The sequence below is a fragment of the Saccopteryx bilineata genome, chromosome 5 (genome assembly GCF_036850765.1).
Source record: "Saccopteryx bilineata isolate mSacBil1 chromosome 5, mSacBil1_pri_phased_curated, whole genome shotgun sequence".
Lineage (NCBI taxonomy): Eukaryota > Metazoa > Chordata > Mammalia > Chiroptera > Emballonuridae > Saccopteryx > Saccopteryx bilineata.
Genome location: NC_089494.1, coordinates 146,274,065 through 146,298,184, shown reverse-complemented (window position 1 = coordinate 146,298,184; position 24,120 = coordinate 146,274,065). Strand labels below are relative to the sequence as shown.

The 24,120-nt window shown below is 36.9% G+C and overlaps 1 protein-coding gene across 6 annotated transcripts in view; it reads left to right on the top strand.

Moving 5' to 3' along the window:
* MALRD1 (MAM and LDL receptor class A domain containing 1) overlaps positions 1 to 24,120 on the top strand; it is a 794,026-nt gene that overhangs the window by 126,640 nt on the left and 643,266 nt on the right. For all 6 annotated transcript variants that reach the window (XM_066232773.1, XM_066232772.1, XM_066232769.1 and 3 more), the window contains exon 13: positions 6,868 to 7,041. In XM_066232773.1, the coding sequence (XP_066088870.1) occupies positions 6,868 to 7,041 (174 nt within the window). The remainder of the gene's footprint in view (positions 1 to 6,867; positions 7,042 to 24,120) is intronic.

The window sequence follows — 24,120 nt, the reverse complement described above, 5'->3', positions numbered from 1 at the left end:
AAAGGGATAGAATGTATTAACTCTACCTCTTAAAATTTTTTTATTTATTGATGTTAGAAAGAGATGAAGGGGGTTGAAAGAGAGAGAGAAAAAGAATGAGAAAAAGAAAGAAAAGGAAAAAAAGAAAGAAAGAAAGAAGAAAAGAAAGGAAGAAAGGAAGAAAAAGAAAAAAAGAAAAAGAGAAGAAGGAAGGAAAGGAGGAAGGGAAGGAAGGGAAGGAGGGAAGGAAGGGAGGGAAGGAGGGAGGGAGGGAGGGAGGGAGGGAGGGAGGGAGGGAGGGAGGGAGGGAGGAAGATTGATTTGTTTTTCCAACTATTCGTGCATTCATTGGTTGATTGTTCTATATGCCTTGGCCAGGGATTGAAGCAACCTTGGTGTACTGGGATAATGCACTAACAAACTGAGCTACCAGGGCAGGGTCAGTTAATGATACCTCTTTTACAAACATTTGAACACAGACCTTAAGAGCTTATTACACACTTCTGAGACTCACTGAGAAATCATGTTTTTGTTTATTCTTTCTTTTTAGAGATAATTTACATTTCCCATTGTTGTACATTTGTGGTCACTGAGATTGTGTATTAATTTTAGATTATTTCTACTTGAGAATATTTTTCTCTACTGCTATTTAAATTTGAAGCTTATCTGTGGGTAGTTATTTCGGTGAGGACCCAGTGAAAGCAGTGGACAGTTTGGATGCTGCACATTTCACCTCTCTGAACCAAGTCCTCAACCTCCCAAAGCCTTAAATACTGATTTAATTGTTTGCTTTCACTTCTGGAAAAGTAAGAGTGCTTCAGAAACCCATTATAGACTGCCAGAGAGGTATTTGTTTTTTTATATTTTTTCTGCATCTGCTTTAATATTAATAATCTTTGAGTTATAGGGAGGAATATTTGGATTACTTTATGATATTTTCTAGCTTAGGAAGTAGTACTAGACTTTTAGAGAACATTTTTTTTTATAGTCTGGGATATACTTATCTAATGTTATCTCCAAAAGGAATGTTCTAACAATATATCAATAATTCTACTTTCTTATGTCTGCAGTAATGTTTGATTCTTTCATAAAATTGCAGAATAAGGGAACAAAGCAAATTCTTATCATCTTGAGTAATCAGAAAATCCAGATGATCTTCCTAACTGGAACATATTGATTATAGTTATATTCATGGAATAGCAAATGTTCTTCATTATAAAATGATAAAGTGCAACAGTGAGATAACCAGGCACTTTGTATGATCAAAGCCTTCATTATATAACATTATATGATTTTTTTCTCCTACATAATCATATGAGGCTAATACAGCTAAGAACATTTTTTAAAAGGGTTTTAAAAGAACATGAAGCTTTCTTTTGGGTGTTTTTCTTCTAACAGCAGACCTTTCAGGTTATTTTGCATTATTACCTTGTACTTTATGCATAGCCAACACATGGCATCAACATGCACAATTGTTCCTAGTTTATCATTGTTCAAGATGTGGACTTCATTTAAAAGCTTTAAACCTTCCTTCAGTCCCTGGGAGAAACTTGGCATTTTTCTCTTTAATAGCCATGAGTAAAGACAAACTGAACATGTGGAAGCCAGAAACCAGTATTTCTTACTGATATTGAAATGTGGTTACTGTTTTCAATTAACCAGGAAGTATCAAAGATGAAGGGGAGTTATGTGAGTTAATATATTATGAGTTCTCATATTTACATTACTGTACAAAAGACATAATATCTCACTTTTAGGATTTCACAATTAAATATTAGAAGATTCATACTATAAAGCTTCTGATTCTTTATATATTTTGTATATTTAAAAAATTCATAAATTAAAAAAAGTGAGGAAGCTATCAAGGCAAAGAGAGATGAAGCAAGAGATGCATTGGTGCCCACACCAAGTGTATTAGAGCCAGGCTGCCCATTTGCATTAAGTTTTTCAGCAGCCAGTGCAGAGAACACACACTAGTCATCATTTGGTTCAGATTATAGAAGGTAAAAATTAAAAAACAAAACAAAGTAAGTTCACAGACTTTTGACTTGAATGCTCACAATGATACAAATATAAACATTTTTTTATCTGATTCAGTGCACATGGAACTTACCTACTCTGTGTTGATCATAGCCCTCCATGCTGGGCCAACTTAGACACATGCTTGTCCTAACAAAAGGCAGAGCATAGTGAGGGGTACTGACAACAATTCAGCATTAGGTGCTACAAGAGAGTGAGTGTAGTAACAATAATAACCCACTTACAACAACTCTCTCAATGAGTTCTGAGAAGCCATGTCATACAGTGTTCCCCATACAAAGCGATAGACTCACACTGAGGACAAATGAAGGGAAAACAAGTAATCATGGAATAGGGCTTGGAGTAAATGGTGCAGACATGCTTTGTTTCCTGATTTTGTTTAATCCAAGGATAGATGTTAACATTTGATGGATTCTAGAGGAAGCAAAAGTTATGGGCTATATATTAAGCAGGTAAACTCTCCACTTAACTTGTATATGATCAAAACACATGGAGATTAATTGGTAAATGAGAAAAAAAGTTTATACTTTACTGAGAATTCCAAACTTCTACTTAAGCTTGTTTATAAAGACTGCACAGGCAAAAATATAATTGCTTCTAGGAGTCATTAAAATCACTACGGTAATGGTGAGGCGTGTGTGTGTGTGTGTGTGTGTGTGTGTGTGTGTGTGTGAGAGAGAGAGAGAGAGAGAGAGAGCGAGAGAGAGAGAGAGAGAGAGATCCTTTCTCAATACTGACTTATTGCCAGCAGAATTTTGAGGAGCTACAGATATTGTACTGTTTCCTTTTCTTTTCTTTCCTTTTTTTCTTGCTAGTTTTATTATTCTAGATCTTGAAGATAGAGGAGGTGTAGCAAAACAGACAGGGTCCAATTTAAAGAGGGGATGGCAGAGGTAGCTGAGCATTGGAATATGGCTGAAAAAGGGCATGAGGAGAGGACAGGCAGCTCTGAGACAGGGAAGCAGTTGGAACAAAAGACCATAGGGAAGTTTAGAAAAGAAGCAGAAAATTTGAAGAGTGGAGTTTCAATCAGAGGCCGACCAAAGGCAAATAAAATAGAAAATAGAGAAATAAGAAAGAAGTCATTTTAAGCTTCTAAAAAATGTTCTGTCCTACCCATCATAGAATTAAGTATCAGAGAACCTAATTACTCCTATGTAGAACTGTCCACTCCCCCAGGGAACATGTCAGGGCACCTTGGAAACCAAAGAGCAGGTGGCTCTGCTGAGATTATCAGCACTCCTGTTTAGTAATTCACCTGTACTCAGTAGCCAGTGAGTAAGTCACTTGATAAGACGTCCTTTCCTTTTGTAGTAAAATTGATAATTTGATATTTTTAAACATGCAAATAAGATAAAATCAGAGAATACAATTAAAAACAATAAAAATTTGACCTTTTTTTTCTCTTCAGTTTATAATGAAAGGAACTGCTTTGTTAGAAGCTTTTTTAACCACATGAAATTCTCTTGAATACAGGGATTCGTGTTTTGTATAAGTCACACTACGTATAAATGTGCCTTACTGAAAATCCAAGAGAAATAAAACCAGGCCTTTAATATTAACATTGTATTTAATTGCTTTTTAATGAATCAGGTATGAATCAAGAAAATCATATTTTAATGATAATAAGTAATATATAAATTTTAAAAGATTGGTGTAATTTTGACCTACATGCTTTGCAGCTCTCTTTAGTAGAACTTTCTGTGATGATGGAAATTTTCCTTTGCTCTGTGGACTATAGCCACTAGCTACATACAGCTACCAAGCACTTAAAATATTATAAGTATAGCTAAGAATAGGATTTTAAAATTTTGTTTAATGTTAATTATTTCACATGAAAATAACCACACTTTTTCATACCTTTGTCATTATGCACATTATACCTAATCATTCCTTTCCTTTGCACTCTCCCCCATAGAATTCTGAGGACTGTAAGGACGCCGAATGCCTTGTACCTTTTCTGACACGAAGCAGATTTTCTCCTTTCTCTCTCTCTCCCCATCTTCTTTCTTCCTCCCAGTTTCTCTCTCTCTCTTTCTCCCTTTCTCTCTTCCTCTCTCACTCCCTCTTCCACTCCCTCCCTCCAAAATTCATACTTAAGCTAATGGTCCGCTCATTCCTCCCTTTGCTCTTTCAATACTTATTAACTGAATATCTACTGAATACAAATTGCCATGATAGGTCCTGTGAGGAATCCACAACATGCATCCTGGTTTTGAGTTTCTTTCTTGTTGTTCTAATACTAGTGTGTATCAGATTGAGAGCCTCAGACCTTACACACTTGGTGAGTCCTTATCAGGAATCACGGCTGCATTAAAAACTTTGTTCTCTGCTTTCAGTCTTACAAATATTAAATGTGAAAGATTTGTAGAAGGTTTCTTGTATAATAAAGTCAAGAATTCTCTTTAAGCCTGATGTGTGGTGGCGCAGTGGATAAAGTGTCGACCTGGAAATGCTGAGGTCGCCGGTTGGAAACCCTGGGCTTGCCTGGTCAAGGGAGTTGATGGTTCCAGCTCCTCCACCCCTTCTCTTTCTCTGTCTCTCCTCTCTTTCTCTCTCTCTGTCTCTCCCTCTCCTCTCTAAAATTAATAAATTAAAAATTAAAAAAAAGAATTCTCTTTAAGTCTCTATACTGCCAATTATGTTAAAATAGTAAATTAAATATAAGTACTAAGCACTTATCCTATTGAATATGAATCGCATTGGTTCTCATTCTTAATACACTATTAAAATAAGTTGGCTCTGGTGATACACTGAGAGACAGTTTGACAGCCAAAAATTCTGATAGCACATCTCTTGTACAACTAGGTTTAAAGCTCTGTTTTGCATATTTACAAGCTTGGAACATGTTGAAATTACAGCAGGGATCTAAAATTTTATTGTAATTGAGGAAACTATGCCTTCCTTTTCCATGGAATTAAATTAAACATTTATTTGACTTTACATTTCTGCTTACCTGTCAAGGTGAGGGCATGTGAACCTGGTAGTGAAATCTAAAATGAAGTGGACAGCCAGAACGAATTATTTTTTTATCAGAGGGTGGCAATTAAGTAGACATTGAAAAAAAATTTGTACCACATTAGAACGAAAAAGACTTGATATTTTAAAATTAATATGTTTTAAAACAGAATTTAACAAGATTTTATCCACTTTCATCTCCACAGAAATTGGTATCATCAGTGAAATAAATGCGTAGCCTATACATATGCACTAATATCAGCCCATGTAACAAAATAAAAGCACAATAATGAAAGAAAAAAGAAAAAAAAATTATAACATATAGTAAAACTAAAAAGGAATCACTTTGAATCCAAAGAGAACGATTTCGTTTCTGTGGGGCCTCCTCTCTAAATGTTCTGTTTTTCCTTTAAAAATGCTGCCTTAAGATTCTGTGTCATAATGAGAAAGAGGGAAAAAAATGACCACTGTGTGTCTGAACCTGTTTTTGTGGAGGTTTAGTTGACATATTTTATAGAGTGAATTATCCAACCATTGAGGGAATTAATTTTTGCCTTCCACAGTGCCTGGTGCTTAGTCAATGGTCAGTAATATTGGTTAATAAATTGACAATGCTGAAGTCTATGTTATAGCTACTGCTATCAGCACCTAAAATAATCTTCCTTCTATATTTTCTTTACTACATAGTTAACTTGTCCAACTTTAAGATTATATCATCTTCAATGCTGAGGAGAAAGGCAAATGACTAAGGCTCCCTAATTTCAAAAGGAACAGTATTTTACTTGGATTAAATAATTAATGAGTAGTATCATATGAGGTCCAAATTTTTTTGATGTCACAACACAAAAGGGATTAATAATAAGTAGTTATAATTATCTTTTATGTGAGAAAATGATTTTTTTCTTTAAAAGTTTTTATTTATTTTAGAAAGGCAAGAGAGAGAGACAGAAAGAGAGAGAGAGAGAGATGGTGGGGAAGAGCAGGAAGCATCTACTCCCATATGTGCCCTGACCAGACAAGCCCCAGGTTTCAGATCAGAGACCTCAGTGGGCTAGGTCAACACTTGATCCACTGCACCACCACAGGTCAGGCAAGAAAACAATTTTTCAAGAAAATTTTTTCTTGGTTTGGTGTTGAGAGATCAAGGAGAATGAATAACAATCCCTGGTTTTGTAGCTGAGACAGACAAGTGCCTCCCCAGATTTATAGGAATCAACAAAGGAGGCTCCTGGAAAACTGAATGATAATGTGGACAGATACATGTGTTCACACTTGCTTTGGCAGTATGTTAATGCTCCACTTCTTTTCTTTTCTCTCTCTCTCTTTTTTGAGTGAAGCAGGGAGAGAGAGAGACAGAAACATGGAGTTGCTCCTGTATGGATGGAGAATCAAACTTACAACCTCTGTCTCTGGGAGGATGCTCCAACTGACTGAGCTATCTGGCCAGGGCTTAATTTATTATTATTATATTTTTATTTTCAGAGAGACATAGAGAGGAAGGAAAAGAGAGGGGAGGGGTAAAGGAAGCATTCATTTGTTGTTCCCTCAGTTGTACATTTATTGGTTGCTTCCCATGTGTACCCTGACCAGGGATCAAACCTACAACCATGTTGTTTTGGGACAATTCTCTTAAGAAATGAGGGTGGGCCTCACTTCTTTAGACATCTCCATGATAGGTGTTAAAAATACCAGTAGGTGCATCCACCTTGCGCCTTTACTTAAGGGGAAAATACAAAGTCTGGCAAAGGTAACACTTATATTTTCTGAGCTTAAACAGTTTGAGGAAAAGATAATTGAGAAGATTATATTTAACACCGAAGTAGTTTGGGTTATTTTTAATTGTGGAAAGCTACTTGGACAATTAAATATTCAAAAATATTTTTCCAACAGGTGCGGTTTTGGTATCAGTTGTCTCAATGTTCCCGTCTCTCAGTGTTTACAAGAACATCACTGGATGGAAATTTGCAATGGCAAGGTGATCTAATCGGACTCTCTGAATCTCAGTGGAGACAAGCAAAAATTGACCTCTATGCAAAGGCTGGAGAATCTACTTTGCCTTTTCAGGTTAGCACTTAGGAAATGAATAAAGTTCAGCAGAAGATGCCTTTTTAATGCTAATCTTCTAAGACAACAATTAACACATACTGTATTTCCCCATGTATAAGACACTTCCCATATATAAGATACACCTTAATTTTGGGGCCCAAATTTTGAAAAAAAATGTATTACATAAAGTTATTGAACTCAAGTTTTATTCATCATAAAATTCATACAACTCCTCATCTGCACAAAAAAGTGAGAAATGCAAGTAAAAAATCTACAACTACTATAGAAGATGCACCCAGATTTCAGACCCCAAATTCTTCGAAAAAGGATGAGTTTTATACATGAGAAATACAATAAATCCCATAATTTTTTTGACATCAATAAAGCAAGAACATTCACAGTTGGATAAGTAGAGAGTTTATCTTGACTGAGTCCTCAAGAATTATCTGTAGAAGGGTAGCAAACATGGAAGGAAGACTCGCCTGGGACGCCAGAGAGAAGAGTAAGTTAACAGAAAATTATTTTTTGGAGTGTAGCTGGTGGGTTATTTGAGATAGTGAAAACTTTATTTGAGCTGCACTCACAGTTTAATCTTGTTACTTTGTTTTCTGCTTCCCATTAATATTAAGGATTTTTATCAACCTTTGATGTCATTGTCTTGGTTAGTAAGAATAAAAGGAAGGCAACTATAGCTTATCAAAGGAGTACCCCAACTTCCACCATACTGAACATGGCTCTCTTCTGGATGATGTTTGAAAGGAGTCATTTTAGAAACTAGATTTAGAAACTGGGAATATTGTAGTAGAAAATATACTGCCTTTGGATTGGCTGTTCTGAGTTTTGATCTCTGCTTAGCTCATTGTTTGCTAAGTAACAAAGATGGATATAACATCTTTGAGCTTCAAATTTCCCAGTGTGAGAAACCATGGTCATGGTCAAAGCAAACTTTAGGGAACTCTGTGTATTAAAAAGAAAGTTACTACAATGGTGGCTGTGAACCATGCTCTGGAGTTCGTGGTTCAAATCCAGGTGTAGAATCACAGGGATGTTACTCAATCCCTGTGCTTTTCTGTTTCTTCCTCTGTAAATGGGATGGGGTTGACAGCATCACTGTTAGGATTTTAGGGATCCCTGATAAATAACATACCTCATCTAGTCCTCATTTTTGAACCAATTGAGAGAAGTCAGAAAGATAAAGAGCAAAATATTTTAGAAAAGGTGGCTTTAGAATCTGCTGCCATTTTTATTTCTTTTTCTCAGAGACAGGAAAGGATAGAGAGAGAGGAAGGAAAGAGAGATGAGAACCATCAACTTGTAGTTGTTTAACTTTAGTTGTTCACTGATTGCTCTTCATACATGCCTTGACTGGGAGGCTCAATCCCAGCTAGCCACCTTGAGCTCAAGCCAGTGACCTTGGGCTACTAGCCAGTGACCTTTGGACTCAAGCTAGCAAACATGAAGTCATGTGGATGATCCTGCACTCAGGATGGAAACCTTATGCTTTAACTGCCATGCCTGCTCTCAAGCTGATGAGCCCATGCTCAGCAACCTAAGGGTTTTGAACCAGGGCCCTCAGTTTCCCCAGCCAACACTCAATCCACTGCACCAGCACCTGTTGGGTTGCAGCCATATATTTAAAATAACACTCACCTTAGGATAAACAGATTCATCCAGAAAATAATTAACTCTGCTAGAGAAAAACAGATTTCACACTTTGGGGGAAACCTTTACCATTATGCAGGTTTTATAGCAGATTCCTGCCCTGAAGACAGGTTGGCTCACAAAAGGGGAACTGAATGAGAGATGAAGAGGATGAGTTGAGAAAACAGAGCCTCTTTTTCCAACATCACCAATCAGTTAAATCTTCCTCTAGGGGAAAGAGTGAAGGATCAGTAACAGCAGTGCTACTTCAGGGAATTCTCTACCCAGGGAAGCAGGGATACGAGGGAATAAGCATGGACTGCTATTAGTATCATCTGATGTCATTACTGGGAGGACTAAATGATTGGTTCATGTAAGCACATGGAAGAAATCTGGCACAGAATAAACAGATAAAGTTAGATATTATTGTTGTTGTCGTCATTACCTGGACATTGTCTGGGAATAGTAGACATACAACAGATGTTAGTATTCCTTATTTTAAGGAGTTTCCTATTGATCAGAACTCTAGCCTCAATGCTTGAGTCTTCTTCACTCTGTGAAAGTCGCCAAACTCCCTTGATTTCTGGGATTATATATTTGATTCCACTCCCATATTTAATGGATGAAAACACCATGAATCTATTAACTTTTAATTGGAAATCATTTGCTAAAGGCCAGTCATATATTCCTTTTGGTGTAAATCTCCATTACATATGAACAAAGTCAGAAAAATTTGAAATCTTTTCTCATTTATTTATAGTCTATCTAAACTTTTTATTATTATTTACTTTTAGTTAGAATGAAACTTACCATTAAAATTTTTCACAGTCTCCTATTAATTGACATAAGCAAGAAAATAGAGAATCCTCTTCTATAAAAAATATTCACATGAATTTTTATAGGCAGCTTTTTTCATAATTGTCAAAAGATGGAAGCAAGCAAGATGTTCTTGAATACATGAATGGATAAATAAACTGTGTTACATCCAGCTAATGAAGTATTATTTAATGTTAAAAACAATTGAGCTATCAAGACATGGAAGACCCCTAAAAAGCCTGTTACTAAGTGAAAGAAGCCAATGTGAAATGGCTACATACTGTGATTCCAACTATATATATGCCAATCAGGAAAAGGCAAAACTATGAAGACAATAAAAAGAACAGTGGTTGTCAGGGGTTGTGGAAGGCAGGAGGAGAGGAGGGATGAAAAGAGGGCAGTGAAAACATTATTCATGTCCTATATACATTGGTTCAAACCCATAGAACAGGCAACACTCAGAATTAACCATAATGTAAGCTATGAATGTTGGGTGATTATGAAATGCAAATGTAAGTTATTAGTTGTAACAAATGCCCTGCTGTGATGGGGATGTTGATAATGGGGAAGGCTGTGCATGTGAGGGGGAAGGGAGCATATAGAAAACTCAATCCTTTTCTCTCAATTTTGCAGTGAACCTAAAATTCTCTAAAAGTCTTAATAATGAACAAAACAAAAAGAGGAATGTCCTTTGTTAGTACTAGTTATAAGAGAAATAGTATGAGTTGAGACAAATGCCATTCTTCTCCAGGTCTGGAGGCTCTCATTAACCTATCACTATTATTGAGGACTTTCAGCATTGTATAGTTTTTGTTTCTTTAACATTTCTTTTTTTAAAACATTTTTATTAATTTTAATTTATTGTGTTAACATGGATTCAAGTGTCCCACTCAATATAACCCCATCACCCCCCACTCTGGTGTCCCCCATTAAACCCCTTGTGCACCTCTCCCTCTAACTCCCTTCCCCCCTTCCCTCTGGGATTTGCTGTCCTGTTTCTGTATCTCTGTGTTATGTATATATAACTTCACTAATTCCTTCACCTTCTTGGATCTATCTCATCCCCTTATCCCCCTTCCCTCTGACAGCTGTCCCTCTGCTCCCTGAGTCCCTGGCTCTGCCTCTGTTCTGTTCCTCAGTTCACTTTGTTTATTAGATTCCACATATAAGTGAGATCATATGATATTTGTCTTTGTCTGCCTGTCTTATTTCACTTACCATAATAATCTCCATGCCCTCCATGCTGTTGCAAAAGGAAAGATTTTCTTGTTTTTCATGGCCATGTAATATTCCATTGTGTATATGTACCACTGTTTATTAATCAACTCATTCACTGACTGATATTTGACTTTTTCAAACAATGCTACAATAAACATGGGAGTGGATATTTTCTTTTGAATCACTGACTTGGTAATCTTAGGATATATTCCTGAAAGTGGGATAGCTGGATCAAAAGGTAGTTCCATTTTTATAATTTTGAGGAAACCCCATACAGTTTTCCACAGTGGCTGCACAAAGTCTGCATTCCCACCAGCAGTGCAGGAAGGTTCCCTTTTCTCCACACCCTCGCCAGCACTTATTGTGTGTTAATTTATTAATGAATACTATTCTGAAGGTGTGAGGTGGTATCTCATTGTGGTTTTAGTTTCCATTTATTTGATAATTAGTGACATTGGACATTTTTTTATATGGCTATTGGCCATCTGTATGTCCTCTTTGTATAAGTGTCTATTCAGTTTTTTGCCCATTTTTTAATTGAATTGTTTACCTTTCTTGTGTTGAGTTTTAGAAGTTCTTTATAAAGTTTAGTTATTAACACCTTATCAGACGTATTGCTGAATATGTTCTCCCATTGTATGGATTGTATTTTTATTTATTTTTATTTATATATACTTTTTAATTTTCCTTTTTTAAATTTTTTTAAAGATTTTATTTATTAATTATAGAGAAGAGAGAGAGAGGGACAGAGACAGAGACAGAGAGAGAGAGAAGGGGGGAGGAGCAGGAAGCATCAATTCCCATATGTGCCTTGACCAGGCAAGCCCAGGGTTTTGAACCAGCGACCTCAGTGTTCCAGGTTGATGCTTGATCCACTGCACCACCACAGGTCAGGCTATTTTTATTTTGTTAATGGTGTCTTTTACTGTGTAAAAGCTTTTTAGTTTAAAATAGTCCTAATATTTATTTTGTTCTTTATTTCACTTGCCCATGGAGATAAATTGGCAAAAATATTGTTATAAGCGATATTGTAGTTTACTCTCCATGTTTTCTTTCAAGATGCTTATGGTTTCATGACTTATATTTAAGTCTTTTATCCATTTTGAGTTTATTTTTGTGAACAGTGTAAGTTGGTGGTCTAGTTTCATTTTTTTTGCATGTACCTGTCCTATTTTTCCAACACCATTTATTAAAGACACTGTCTTTTCTCCATTGTATACTCTTACCTTCTTTGTCAAATATCAATTGACCATAAATGCGTGAATTTATTTCTGGGTTTCCTGTTTTGTTCCACTGATCTGTATGCTTCTTCTTATGTCAGTACCAAGCTGTTTTGATTATAATGGCCTTGTAGTATAACATGATATCAGAAAGTGTGATACCTCCCACTTTATTCTTCATTTTCAAGATTGCTGAGGCTATTCATGTTCTTTTTTGGTTCCATATAAATTTTTGGAATATTTGTTCTATATCTTTGAAGTATATCATTGGTATTTTTCATATAGGAATTGCATTGAATTTATAGATTGCTTGGGAATATAGACATTTTAATGAAGTTTACTCTTCCGATCCATTAACATGGTATATGCTTCTACTTTTTGCATCTTCCTGGATTTTTTTTTTCAGTGTCTTATAATTTTCCAAGTATAAGTCTTTTACCTCCTTGGTTAAATTTACTCCTATGTACTTTATTTTTTGTTGTTGTTGCAACAGGAAAGGGGATTGTTTCCTTAATTTCTCTTTCAGACAGTTTTTTGTTGGTGTATATTAATGCCTCTAATTTCTGAATATTTATTTTATATCCTGCCACCTTGCCAAATTAATTTATCAGGCCTAGTAGTTTTTTGACTGAGACTTTAAGGTTTTCTATGTACAGTATCATGTCATCAGCAAATATCGACAGTTTTACTTCTACTTTTCCAATTTGAATGCCTTGTATTTCTTCTTGTTGTCTGATTGCTATGGCTAGGACTTCCAGAACTATGTTGAATAAGAGTGGTGAAAACCCCTGCCTTGTTCCTGACCTAAAGGGAATAACTTTTTTTTTTTTTTTTTTTTTTTTTTTTATAATTTTATTTTTTTAATGGGGTGACATCAATAAATCAGGATACATATATTCAAAGATAACAAGTCCAGGTTATCTTGTCGTTCAATTATGTTGCATACCCACCACCCAAAGTCAGATTATCCTCTGTCACCTTCTATCTTGTTTTCTTTGTGCCCCTCCCACCCCCTATCCCTCTCCCATTCCCCCCTCCCCCCCGTAACCACCACACTCTTATCAATGTCTCTTAGTTTCACTATTATGTCCCACCTACGTATGGAATAATACAGTTCCTGGTTTTTTCTGATTTACTTATTTCGCTTCGTATCATGTTATCAAGATCCCACCATTTTGCTGTAAATGTTCCGAAGTCATCATTTCTTATGGCTGAGTAGTATTCCATAGTGTATATGTGCCACATCTTCTTTATCCAGTCATCTATTGATAGGCTTTTTGGTTGTTTCCATGTCCTGGCCACTGTGAACAATGCTGCAATAAACATGGGGCTGCATGTGTCTTTACATATAAATGTTTCTGAGTTTTGGGGATATATACCCAGTAGAGGGATTGCTGGGTCATAAGGTAGTTCTATTTTCAGTTTTTTGAGGAACCACCATACTTTCTTCCATAATGGTTGTACTACTTTACATTCCCACCAACAGTGTATGAGGGTTCCTTTTTCTCCACAGCCTCTCCAACATTTGCTATTACCTGACTTGCTAATAACAGCTAATCGAACAGGTGTGAGGTGGTATCTCATTGCCGTTTTGATTTGCATTTCTCTAATAGCTAAAGAAGATGAGCATCTTTTCATATATCTGTTGGCCATTTGTATTTCTTCCTGGGAGAAGTGTCTATTCATATCCTCTTCCCATTTTTTTATTGGATTGTTTGTTTGTTTGTTGTTGAGTTTTATGAGTTCTTTGTATATTTTGGATATTAGGCCCTTATCTGAGCTGTTGTCTGAAAATATCATTTCCCATTTAGTTGGCTTTCTGTTTATTTTGTTATCAGTTTCCCTTGCTGAGCAAAAACTTCTTAGTCTGATGTAGTCCCATTCATTAATTTTTGCCTTCACTTCTCTTGCCATTGGAGTCAAATTCATAAAATGCTCTTTAAAACCCAGGTCCATGAGTTGAGTACCTATGTCTTCTTCTATGTACTTAATTGTTTCAGGTCTTATGTTTAGATCTTTGATCCATTTTGAGTTAATTTTTGTACAGGGGGAGAGACTGTAGTCCAGTTTCATTCTTTTGCATGTGGCTTTCCAGTTTTCCCAGCACCATTTATTGAAGAGGCTTTCTTTTCTCCATTGTGTGTTGTTGGCCCCTTTATCAAAAATTATTTGACTATATATATGTGGTTTTATTTCTGGACTTTCTATTCTGTTCCATTGGTCTGAGTGTCTATTTTTCTGCCAATACCATGCTGTTTTGATTGTCGTGGCCCTATAATAGAGTTTGAAGTCAGGTATTGTTATGCCCCCAGCTTCATTCTTTTTCTTTAGGATTGCTTTGGCTATTCGGGGTTTTTTATAGTTCCATATAAATCTGATGATTTTTTGCTCTATTTCTTTAAAAAATGTCATTGGAATTTTGATGGGAATTGCATTAAATTTGTATATTGCTTTGGGTAATATAGCCATCTTGATTATATTTATTCTTCCTAGCCAAGAACAAGGTATATTCTTCCATCTCATTATATCTTTTTTGATTTCCCTTAACAATGGTTTATAGTTTTCATTATATAAGTCCTTTACATTCTTTGTTATGTTTATTCCTAAGTATTTTATTTTTTTTGTTGCAATCGTGAAGGGGATTATTCTTTTGAGTTCCTTCTCAGTTGTTTCATTGTTGGCATATAGAAAGGCTATTGACTTCTGTATGTTAATTTTGTATCCTGCGACCTTACTGTATTGGCTTATTGTTTCTAGTAGTCTTTTTGTGGATTCTTTGGGGTTTTCGATGTATAGGATCATATCATCTGCAAAAAGTGATACCTTTACTTCTTCTTTTCCGATATGGATGCCTTTTATTTCTTTGTCTTGTCTGATTGCTCTGGCTAGAACCTCTAGTACCACATTAAATAAGAGTGGAGAGAGTGGACAACCCTGTCTTGTTCCTGATTTAAGGGGGAAAGCCTTCAGTTTAGTGCCATTTAATATGATGTTAGCTGATGGTTTATCATATATGGCCTTTATCATGTTGAGATATTTTCCTTCTATACCCATTTTGTTGAGAGTCTTAAACATAAAATTGTGTTGTATTTTATCGAAAGCCTTTTCTGCGTCTATTGATAAGATCATGTGGTTTTTGTTCTTTGTTTTGTTGATATGGTGTATTACATTAACCGTTTTACGTATGTTGAACCATCCTTGAGATTCTGGGATGAATCCCACTTGATCATGATGTATTATTTTTTTAATATGTTGTTGTATTCGATTTGCTAGTATTTTGTTTAGTATTTTAGCATCTGTATTCATTAGAGATATTGGTCTGTAGTTTTCTTTTTTTGTGCCATCCTTGCCTGGTTTTGGTATGAGGGTTATGTTGGCCTCATAAAATGTGTTTGGAAGTATTGCTTCTTCTTCAATTTTTTGGAAGACTTTGAGTAGAATAGGAACCAAGTCTTCTTTGAATGTTTGATAAAATTCGCTGGTATAGCCGTCAGGGCCTGGACTTTTATTTTTGGGGAGGTTTTTAATGGTTTTTTCTATTTCTTCTCTACTGATAGATCTGTTTAGGCTTTCTGCTTCTTCTTGACTCAGTCTAGGAAGGTTGTATTGTTCTAGGAATTTATCCATTTCTTCTAGGTTGTTGAATTTAGTGGCATAAAGTTTTTCATAGTATTCTACAATAATTCTTTGTATAGCTACGGTGTCCGTGGTGATTTCTCCTCTTTCATTTTGGATTTTGTTTATATGAGTTCTTTCTCTTTTTTCCTTGGTAAGTCTTGCCAAGGGTTTGTCAATTTTGTTGATCTTTTCAAAGAACCAGCTCCTTGTTCTATTAATTTTTTCTATAGTTTTTCTGTTCTCTAATTCATTTATTTCTGCTCTGATTTTTATTATCTCCTTTCTTCGGCTGGTTTTGGGTTGTCTTTGTTCTTCTTTTTCTAGTTCCTTAAGGTGGGAAGTTAAGTGGTTCACTTGGGCTCTCTCTTGTTTGTTCATATATGCCTGAAGCGATATGAACTTCCCTCTTATCACTGCTTTTGCTGCATCCCATAGATTCTGATATGTCGTATTGTCATTTTCATTAGTCTGTATATATCTTTTGATCTCTGCACTTATTTCTTCTTTGACCCATTCATTTTATAAAAGTATGTTGTTTAGTTTCCACATTTTTGTGGGATTTTTTTCCTCTTTTTTGCAGTTGAATTCTAGTTTCAAGGCTTTATGATCAGAAAATATGCTTGGTACAACTTCAATTTTTCTGAATTTGCTGATATTGTTTTTGTGGCCCAACATATGGTCAATTCTTGAGAATGATCCATGTACACTGGAGAAAAATGTATACTCAGTCACTTTGGGATGAAATGTCCTGTAGATGTCTATCATATCCAGGTGCTCTAGTGTTTTGTTTAAGGCCACTATGTCTTTGTTGATTCTCTGTTTGGATGACCGATCTAGAGCCTTCAGCGGTGTATTGAGGTCTCCAAGTATGATTGTATTTTTGTCAGTTTTTGTTTTAAGATCAATAAGTAGCTGTCTTATATATTTTGGTGCTCCTTGGTTTGGTGCATATATATTAAGAATTGTTATGTCTTCTTGATTCAGTGTCCCCTTAGCCATTATGAAATGACCATTTTTGTCTCTGAGTACTTTTCCTGTCTTGTAGTCAGCATTATCCGATATGAGTATTGCTACACCTGCTTTTTTTTGGATGTTATTTGCTTGGAGTATTGTTTTCCAACCTTTCACTTTGAATTTGTTTTTATCCTTGTTACTTAGATGAGTTTCCTGTAGGCAGCATACAGTTGGATTTTCTTTTTTAATCCATTCTGCTACTCTGTGCCTTTTTATTGGTGAGTTTAATCCGTTTACATTTAGTGTAATTATTGATACTTGTGAGTTCCCTATTGCCATTTTATATCTTGCTTTCTGTTAGTTTTGTGTCTTGTTTGATCCTTCTCTTTCGTTTTTCTATCTTTTGTTTTTATTTGGTTGTATTCCATACATCTTTCCTCTGTTGCTATCTTTTTTATCTCATGTGCTTCTGTGGTGGTTTTTTCAATGGTGGTTACCTTTGAGTAATGAAAAGGGTCCCTACCCTGTTCATTGTAGCGAACTATTTTGTGAGTACTTTTGCACTCCATCGTCCTTTGCTACTGTTAATCTCTGTCTTCTCCCCCTCTTTCTTTTTGTTGTTGTCACAGTTTAAATTTGGTTTTATTGTGTTCTTCTTGGAGCTTTTACTTGTGGCTCTGTTTTTTTTTTGTTCTTTGTATCTGATTGGAGAACCCCCTTTAGTAATTCCTGGAGTGGGGGTTTTCTGATGATAAATTCCCTCATCTTTTCTGTATCTGTGAATGTTTTTATTTCTCCTTCGTATTTGAAGGATAGCTTTGATGGGTATAGTATTCGTGGCTGAAAGTTCCCCTCTTTCAGGACTTTAAATATTGGGGTCCACTCTCTTCTAGCTTGTAGAGTTTCTGCTGAGAAATCTGATGATAATCTAATGGGCCTTCCTTTATATGTTGTATTCTTCTTTTCCCTGGCTGCCTTGAGAATTTTTTCTTTGCTGTTGGTTTGTGTCAATTTCATGATGATATGCCTTGGAGTAGGTTTGTTGGGGTTAAGAAAACTTGGAGTTCTGTTTGCTTCTTGAACTTGAGGCTTTAGTTCTTTCCACAGGCTTGGGAAGTTCTCATCAATTATTTGTTTAAGTATGTTCTCCATTCCATTTTCTCTCTCTTCTCCCTCTGATATACCTATTATTCTTATGTTATTCTTTTTGATGGAGTCAGATAATTCTTGTAGGGCTATCTCATTTTTTTTAATTTTTGAGTCTCTTTCTTCTTCTCTCTGTTGTGCCTCAAGTTGCTTGTCTTCTATTTCACTAATCCTCTCTTCTATCTGACCTGTTCTATTAGCTAAGCTTGTTACTTCGTTTTTCAGCTCGTGAATTGAGTTTTTCATCTCTGTTTGATTTGTTTTTATAGTTTCAATTTCCTTGGACATATATTCTTTGTGTTCATGGAGTTGTTTTCTGATTTCCCTATATTGCCTTTCTGTGTTTTCTTGTATATCTTGGAGGATTTTTAGGATTTCTATCTTGAATTCTCTGTCATTTAGCTCCAAGGTTTCCAATATATTAAATTTTTTCTCCATAGATTTTTCCTCATCTAGCTGTGTTACCTCTCTTTCTTTTGTATCCATGATATTCGATTTTCTCTTCCTTAATGGCATCTGAGGGTGGTTTTGTTGATAGTATTAATGAGATTTAATAAAGAATAAAAAGTTAAAAAAAATAAAAAAATAACAAATCGAAAAAAGTTGGTTTTTTTTTTAAAAAAAATTAATAATGAAATAAAGAAAAATAAAATAAAATAAAAATTTTTAAAAAAGGAAATTATTCCCCCCCTCTTTTTTTCCTCTCCTCTCCTCTCCCCTCTTTCTTGAGAAAATCTTGTGGTGGACTGTGAGTTATAACAAACAATGCCTGTGATGGAGGGCCTGAATTTGGGAAAAGTAATAAAGGGGCAAAAAAGAGAGAAAGAAAGAAAAAAAAAAAAAAAAAGGAAAAAAAAAAAAAAAAAAAAAAAGAGCGTATGGACCCACAAAAAGCAAATAAGGAAAAAATTTGGGTCAAGAATAAAATGATTTGCTTTTAGGTGTTGGTTTTCTAAGAGTTATGATGAGAGGAATAAGAGGAAAATGGAAAAATGGGGGGACAAATTAAAAACTTACTATTGTATTTAGTGGAACAAGAACTAGATAATATGGAGAGCCAGGGATGGGAGCACTGCTAGTGAGTTAAAAAGGTGAAGTAAAAACCCCCCAAAATGCCACAAACATAGGTTTGAGTCCCAGATAAGATAATTTGTTTGTTATTGAGGTTTGAATGAGAGGAGATATAAAGGAGAAAGGAAGAAACTAATATAGAGGGAGAAAAGAAAGAGAGAGAGAGAAAAAAAGAGGGAACCACTAAAAGAAGAAAAAAGAAAGGAGAGAGAGAGAGAGAGTTAAGGATTTTGGAGTGCAACCCTCATAGAGAGAAAGGAAGAGAAGAGAAAAGATAATGGGAGATGTAACACTTATGGGTAGTGTAGTTCAAGGAGAGTAAGACCGGTAGAGAGTTAATCGGCCAAATTGGAGGAGGAAAAAAAAGTCTCAAGAATGAAGATAAGAGAAACAAACGAACAAATATAATAAAATGGGATAGGTTATAAAGTCTGCATATTATTCTTGATTTTGAGAGGTTATCTTCTTGCTTTTTCTTTTCTCTCCCTCTTCCTGGTCGGTGACTCTGTACCCCAGGTTCTGCCCCTTTGGCACGCTCAGGTAGAGGTTTGCAGTTGATAAGTCTCTATGGCAATGTCATGTATTGTGCTTTATTCTTGTTGGGAGTCGAGGCTCATTAGCATTTATAGGCTCCGACAGTGAGAGAGTCCGTGTTCCTGGAGCCTTTCTCCTAGTCTTTCCTTCCTCAATTAGTAGCCTGATAGTCCAGGTATGGGGTTGCTGCTGCCTCTGCCTGGATAGTAAGAGGCTCAAATTGCTGGCAACTCCCCACTCTATTTCCACTCAGCACAGGGCTCTGGGTAAGGCTCAGTCAGTCAGAGCTGCTAGCATAATCAGGCGGGCTTTCCGCCCACTCGAAGACCTCTGGCTCTGCCACTCTATCCGGTAACACAAGCGGGCGCCCACTTCCGGGGCGCTTGGAGGAAACTCTCACTTACTGTCTACAACCAGGATATCCGGCCAGCAGTCTCACGCTCTGAGTGAAACCCCCAACCGCAGGGAAAAGTTGCAGCGTTGTAATTGAGTCTCGCTCCGTCCCGTGTGCGGCTTTTGCAAGCTGGGGCGGCCCGAGATTCCGCTTTGGCCCACACAAAGGCCCCTGACTCTGCTCCTCTGTGCGATAACACGGGCACGCACTGCCGAGGCACTCGGAGGAATCGCTCACTCCTTATCTGCGCGCGCAAACCAGGATATGAGGCTGGCCATGGTTCCCTCTGAGTGAAACAGCCTCCAGCACGGAAAATCTCCACCGTTGGGATTAGTTCTCACTCCCTCCCGTGCGTGGCTTTCCCAGGGCGCTGGGGCTGCCCAGAGACTCTGCCCTCAGCCCACAGAAAGGCCTCTGACCCTGCCTCTCCGTGGGGCAACACGGGCACCCACTTCCGCGGCTTAGGAAGAAATCTCTCTTCCACTAACTGCGCACCGACCAGGAGACCGGGTAAAATGGCCGCTCCGCTTGTCTTTCTTTGTTTGGGTTTGGCGCGAGTGCTAGCTTGTATTGCCCGGGTTGCCACAGGATCAGATTTTCCTCGGCTTGGATCTCTGAGCCACAGCCTGGTTCGGCCGTTTTTGCTGCGGGGGCCTGGATCTATTCACCCCCTTTGCCCGCCTCAGTTTCTATATTCACAGTTACCAGAGAAAGCCGCCCTGTTTAGGTTAGTGAGGAAGGCGGAGCATTTCTTACTCCCTATTTCCTTCGGGGTTTGGTTATATATTTAGCCAATTTTTCACTCAATCATACCTTTGGGTGTATTGCGAAGAATCTGGAAGCTCCAAGTATAGGTTTTTCTGTTTCTGGTTGAAGATCTTGTTGAGTTTTGGGGGAGATTTATCGGTATCGCTTCCTACTCCGCCATTACTCTTAGACCCTTTTTTTTAAAGTTACTATCTATCTACCACAAGTAGCTAGAAACCTAATCCACTGGGTATTTTTAATTTTTAGCCTAATAGGATTGTTACCTGTGATGTCGACTCTTGGTTCTAGAGTTCCTGTTGGAAAGATTTCAACTGAATTCAGGTGATTTTGAGAGTATGATATGTTTTTTAAAGCTGGGAACTGTGAAACAAAGGAAAGGCTTAAGATAGAAAAGACAAGATCATAGCAATGGGAGTGAGCCAAAGAAAGTCTCAGAGGCAGAAGAAGTGAGCCAACTGGGGTGTGTGAACTCAGGAAACAAGCCACAGAGGCAGAAGAAGGGCCCTTAGAGCTCAGGAGAGAGGATGCAGAGATATGCACCTAAGGAAAGAAGGAGAAGGCATAGGGTATGCTCTAGAGCAGTGGTCCCCACCCCCCGGGCCGTGGACTGGTACCGGTCCGTGGGCCATTTGGTACTGGTCCACAGAGAAAGAATAAATAACTTACATTATTTCCATTTTATTTATATTTAAGTCTGAACAATGTTTTATTTTTTAAAAATGACCAGATTCCCTCTGTTACATCCGTCTAAGACTCACTCTTGATGCTTGTCTTGGTCACGTGATACATTTATCCGTCCCACCCTAAAGGCCGGTCCATGAAAATATTTTCTGATATTAAACCTGTCTGTGGCCCAAAAAAGGTTGAGGACCACTGCTCTAGAGAGAGGGAGTATGCACTGGGTCTTTTGCCTTAAGAGTATTTATCTGTTTTCTAAAGGTAGGAATTTTAAGGGAGGTCTTAGAGGAGGATCTCAATAGAGTATTTATCAGTTTTCCAAATGTGTCCTTTCAGGGTCCTGATCTTTACTGATTGTTTGGACCCAGGGCAGGGGGTCGTTAATCAGTGCATCTGGTCATGAGGTCAGCTGTGGGGTCACTTGTCTGGTTTTGCTGCTTTTCTGTACCTGAAACACAACTGAAGCGTAAATGTTCTCTCTAGTCTGACCCAAACTCTACTCTGTGGTCAGGCTTTGTCCCTAAGATTATAGGGGTCCTCAGGTCATGAGAGTCTCAACATATGATGTTTCAAGTTTACAATGCTCACTCCCACAAAACTTAAAAAAATTGAGACGTGAGTATTTTGGCTTACTCCATTAGCATTGTACTTATAGACCGTGTGAGCAAACTAATTTGGTTGTGTGCAGAGGAAGAATATGCAGTAATGTGGCATATGAGTAATGGAGTTGGCATCCCTCAGCATGCTTACCTATGCCATTTTGCATTGTCAAAAGCGCAAGATTTCCATTTGTGTTAGGCTAGGCTGTGTTTCAACTTACACCAAAATTTTGGGTACGTCACATCATAGGAACAGTGCTGTGTCATAATCTGAGGACTTCCAGTATTTGATGATGATCAGAACATCATTGTCCTGAGAGCTTAAAATTTAAGGGAGTGGTTGTACAGGAAAGGAGACAGGTGAGTCAGGGTGCTGGATGGGGACAGTTTGAGTCAGCCAGCTGTCTCAGTTTCTCCATTTTACTTACCAAGGAATTTTCCTAACTTCTTACTATCTTGTCTCAGTAACTTTATTTCTGTAATTTAATTTTTTACTCAGTAACACATATTGAAGGTCTTCCCATATTAGCAGATAGAGGTAGATATTATTTTAAGCTGGCATAATAATCCATGGTCTATATCACCATTTATTTATTGACCATATTTGAATTGCTTCCATTGATTTGTTATCAAAACCATCATTGAAATAAACACTCCTGCATAGGCCTCCATGTTTGTGCCTATCAGTGTCTCTCTAGAGTAAAGGCTGAAAAGTAGGCTTATTTTTTTGTAGTCTATGCTATTTTTCTTTTTAATTGATGCCATCCAATTGCTCTCCAATTAGACTGAACCAATTCATGCAGTCAATCCTTTGCATCTATGTATTAGTCAATTATTTTTTTTTGTTCCCTTAAAATACAATCCTCCTATGTACGAGGGGGAAAAGATTTTCTTAACTGTTCCTCTTCAGACATGACTGGGTCTGAAAATCAAACCCATAAAACCAATCAACAGGAGAAAAGACATAGAAAATTGTTTAATGTTAGTTTTATGTGACATGTGAACATTCATAAGGACATGACCCAAAAGAAAGATTTAATTCTTAGTATTTTTGTGTGGTTCAATGATTATAGTAGGACAAGGAGTTACAAGGGAAGTATAGTAATCTAGGGAATGTTTAACAAGGACTGTTTATTCAGATTCCCCTCTGTGTCTTTCCTCTTCAGAGATAAGGATACTCCTTTCTTCCAGGTATAGAGAGGGCACCTTTCTTTCTTTTTTTCTTTTTCTTTTCTTTTCTTTTTTTTTTTTTTTTTTTTTTTTTGAGAGAGAGAGAAAGAGAGAGAGAGACCGGGGCAGAAAGACAGAAAGGAAGAAGCAAGATGAGAAGCATCAACCCATAATTGTGGCACCTTAGTTCATTGATTGCTTTCTCATATGTGCCTTGACCGGGGAGCTCCAAGCAAAGCCAGTAACTCCTTCTCAAGCCAGAGACCTTTAGGCTCAAGCCAGTGACCATGGGGTCATGCACATGATCCCATTCTCAAGCTGGTAAACATGTGCTCAAGCTGGTGAGCCCACACTCAAGCCAGATGAGACCATGCTCAAGCGGTGACCTCGGAATTTCAAACCTGAATCCTCAGTATCCCAGGCCTATGCTCTATCCACTGTGCCACCACCTGGTCCAAAGAGAGGGCACCTCTCATATGAGAATATTATAGTCTGCTTCAAGATGAGATAAAAAAATTTATTGTATACATAACCTATCTCCAGTTCCTTCAGCTTGAAATATTCAATATGACAAGATGCCATATTTTGCGGTAATGTCTCAAACCACATCATTCTATAACACCCCAAATTTCCCAAATATATCCTTGCTTTTGCTTGTAATGCTATTAGTTTCTCAATGTAACAAAAACTTAGACAGCAGTTATAACTAAGGTTTAGTATTATTCCTTCACCAAGTCTTTATTCAAAGTCTGTTTCACATTTTTGTCAGAGGAATGAGTGCTTTTCTTTGCTTATCCTAGTATATTATACATGTCTCTTGTATAGCACTTCTGGTGTAGTTTCATTGTTGATGTATTATATGAAGTAAATTGTAAGATCTTTGGAATCAGAGATCCTCCCGGGATAAGATGGAGATGCACCTGTTGGTAGTGTCCTTAACTGGTGTTCTTTCTATGCATCCTTAAGACTCTGGACATAATTTTTTTTTATTAAGGTGGTGAAATAACAACATAATAATGTGAGTGATTAGCAGGAACAAAGGAAATTATATCAGTCACTATTCATTGTTAGAATAAATTAAACTTAAATAGATGCCTCAGCGTGCTTTCGCATATGAATATTACTAACCACTTTCTACAGTTATAGATTGTATGCTTCACCTCACTAATTTCCGTATATGTATACATAATACATGTATTTATTTAAATATTTGGATATGGAAATGAATCATTGTTTCCAAAAGACCCATTACTGAATTTATATCTCAGTT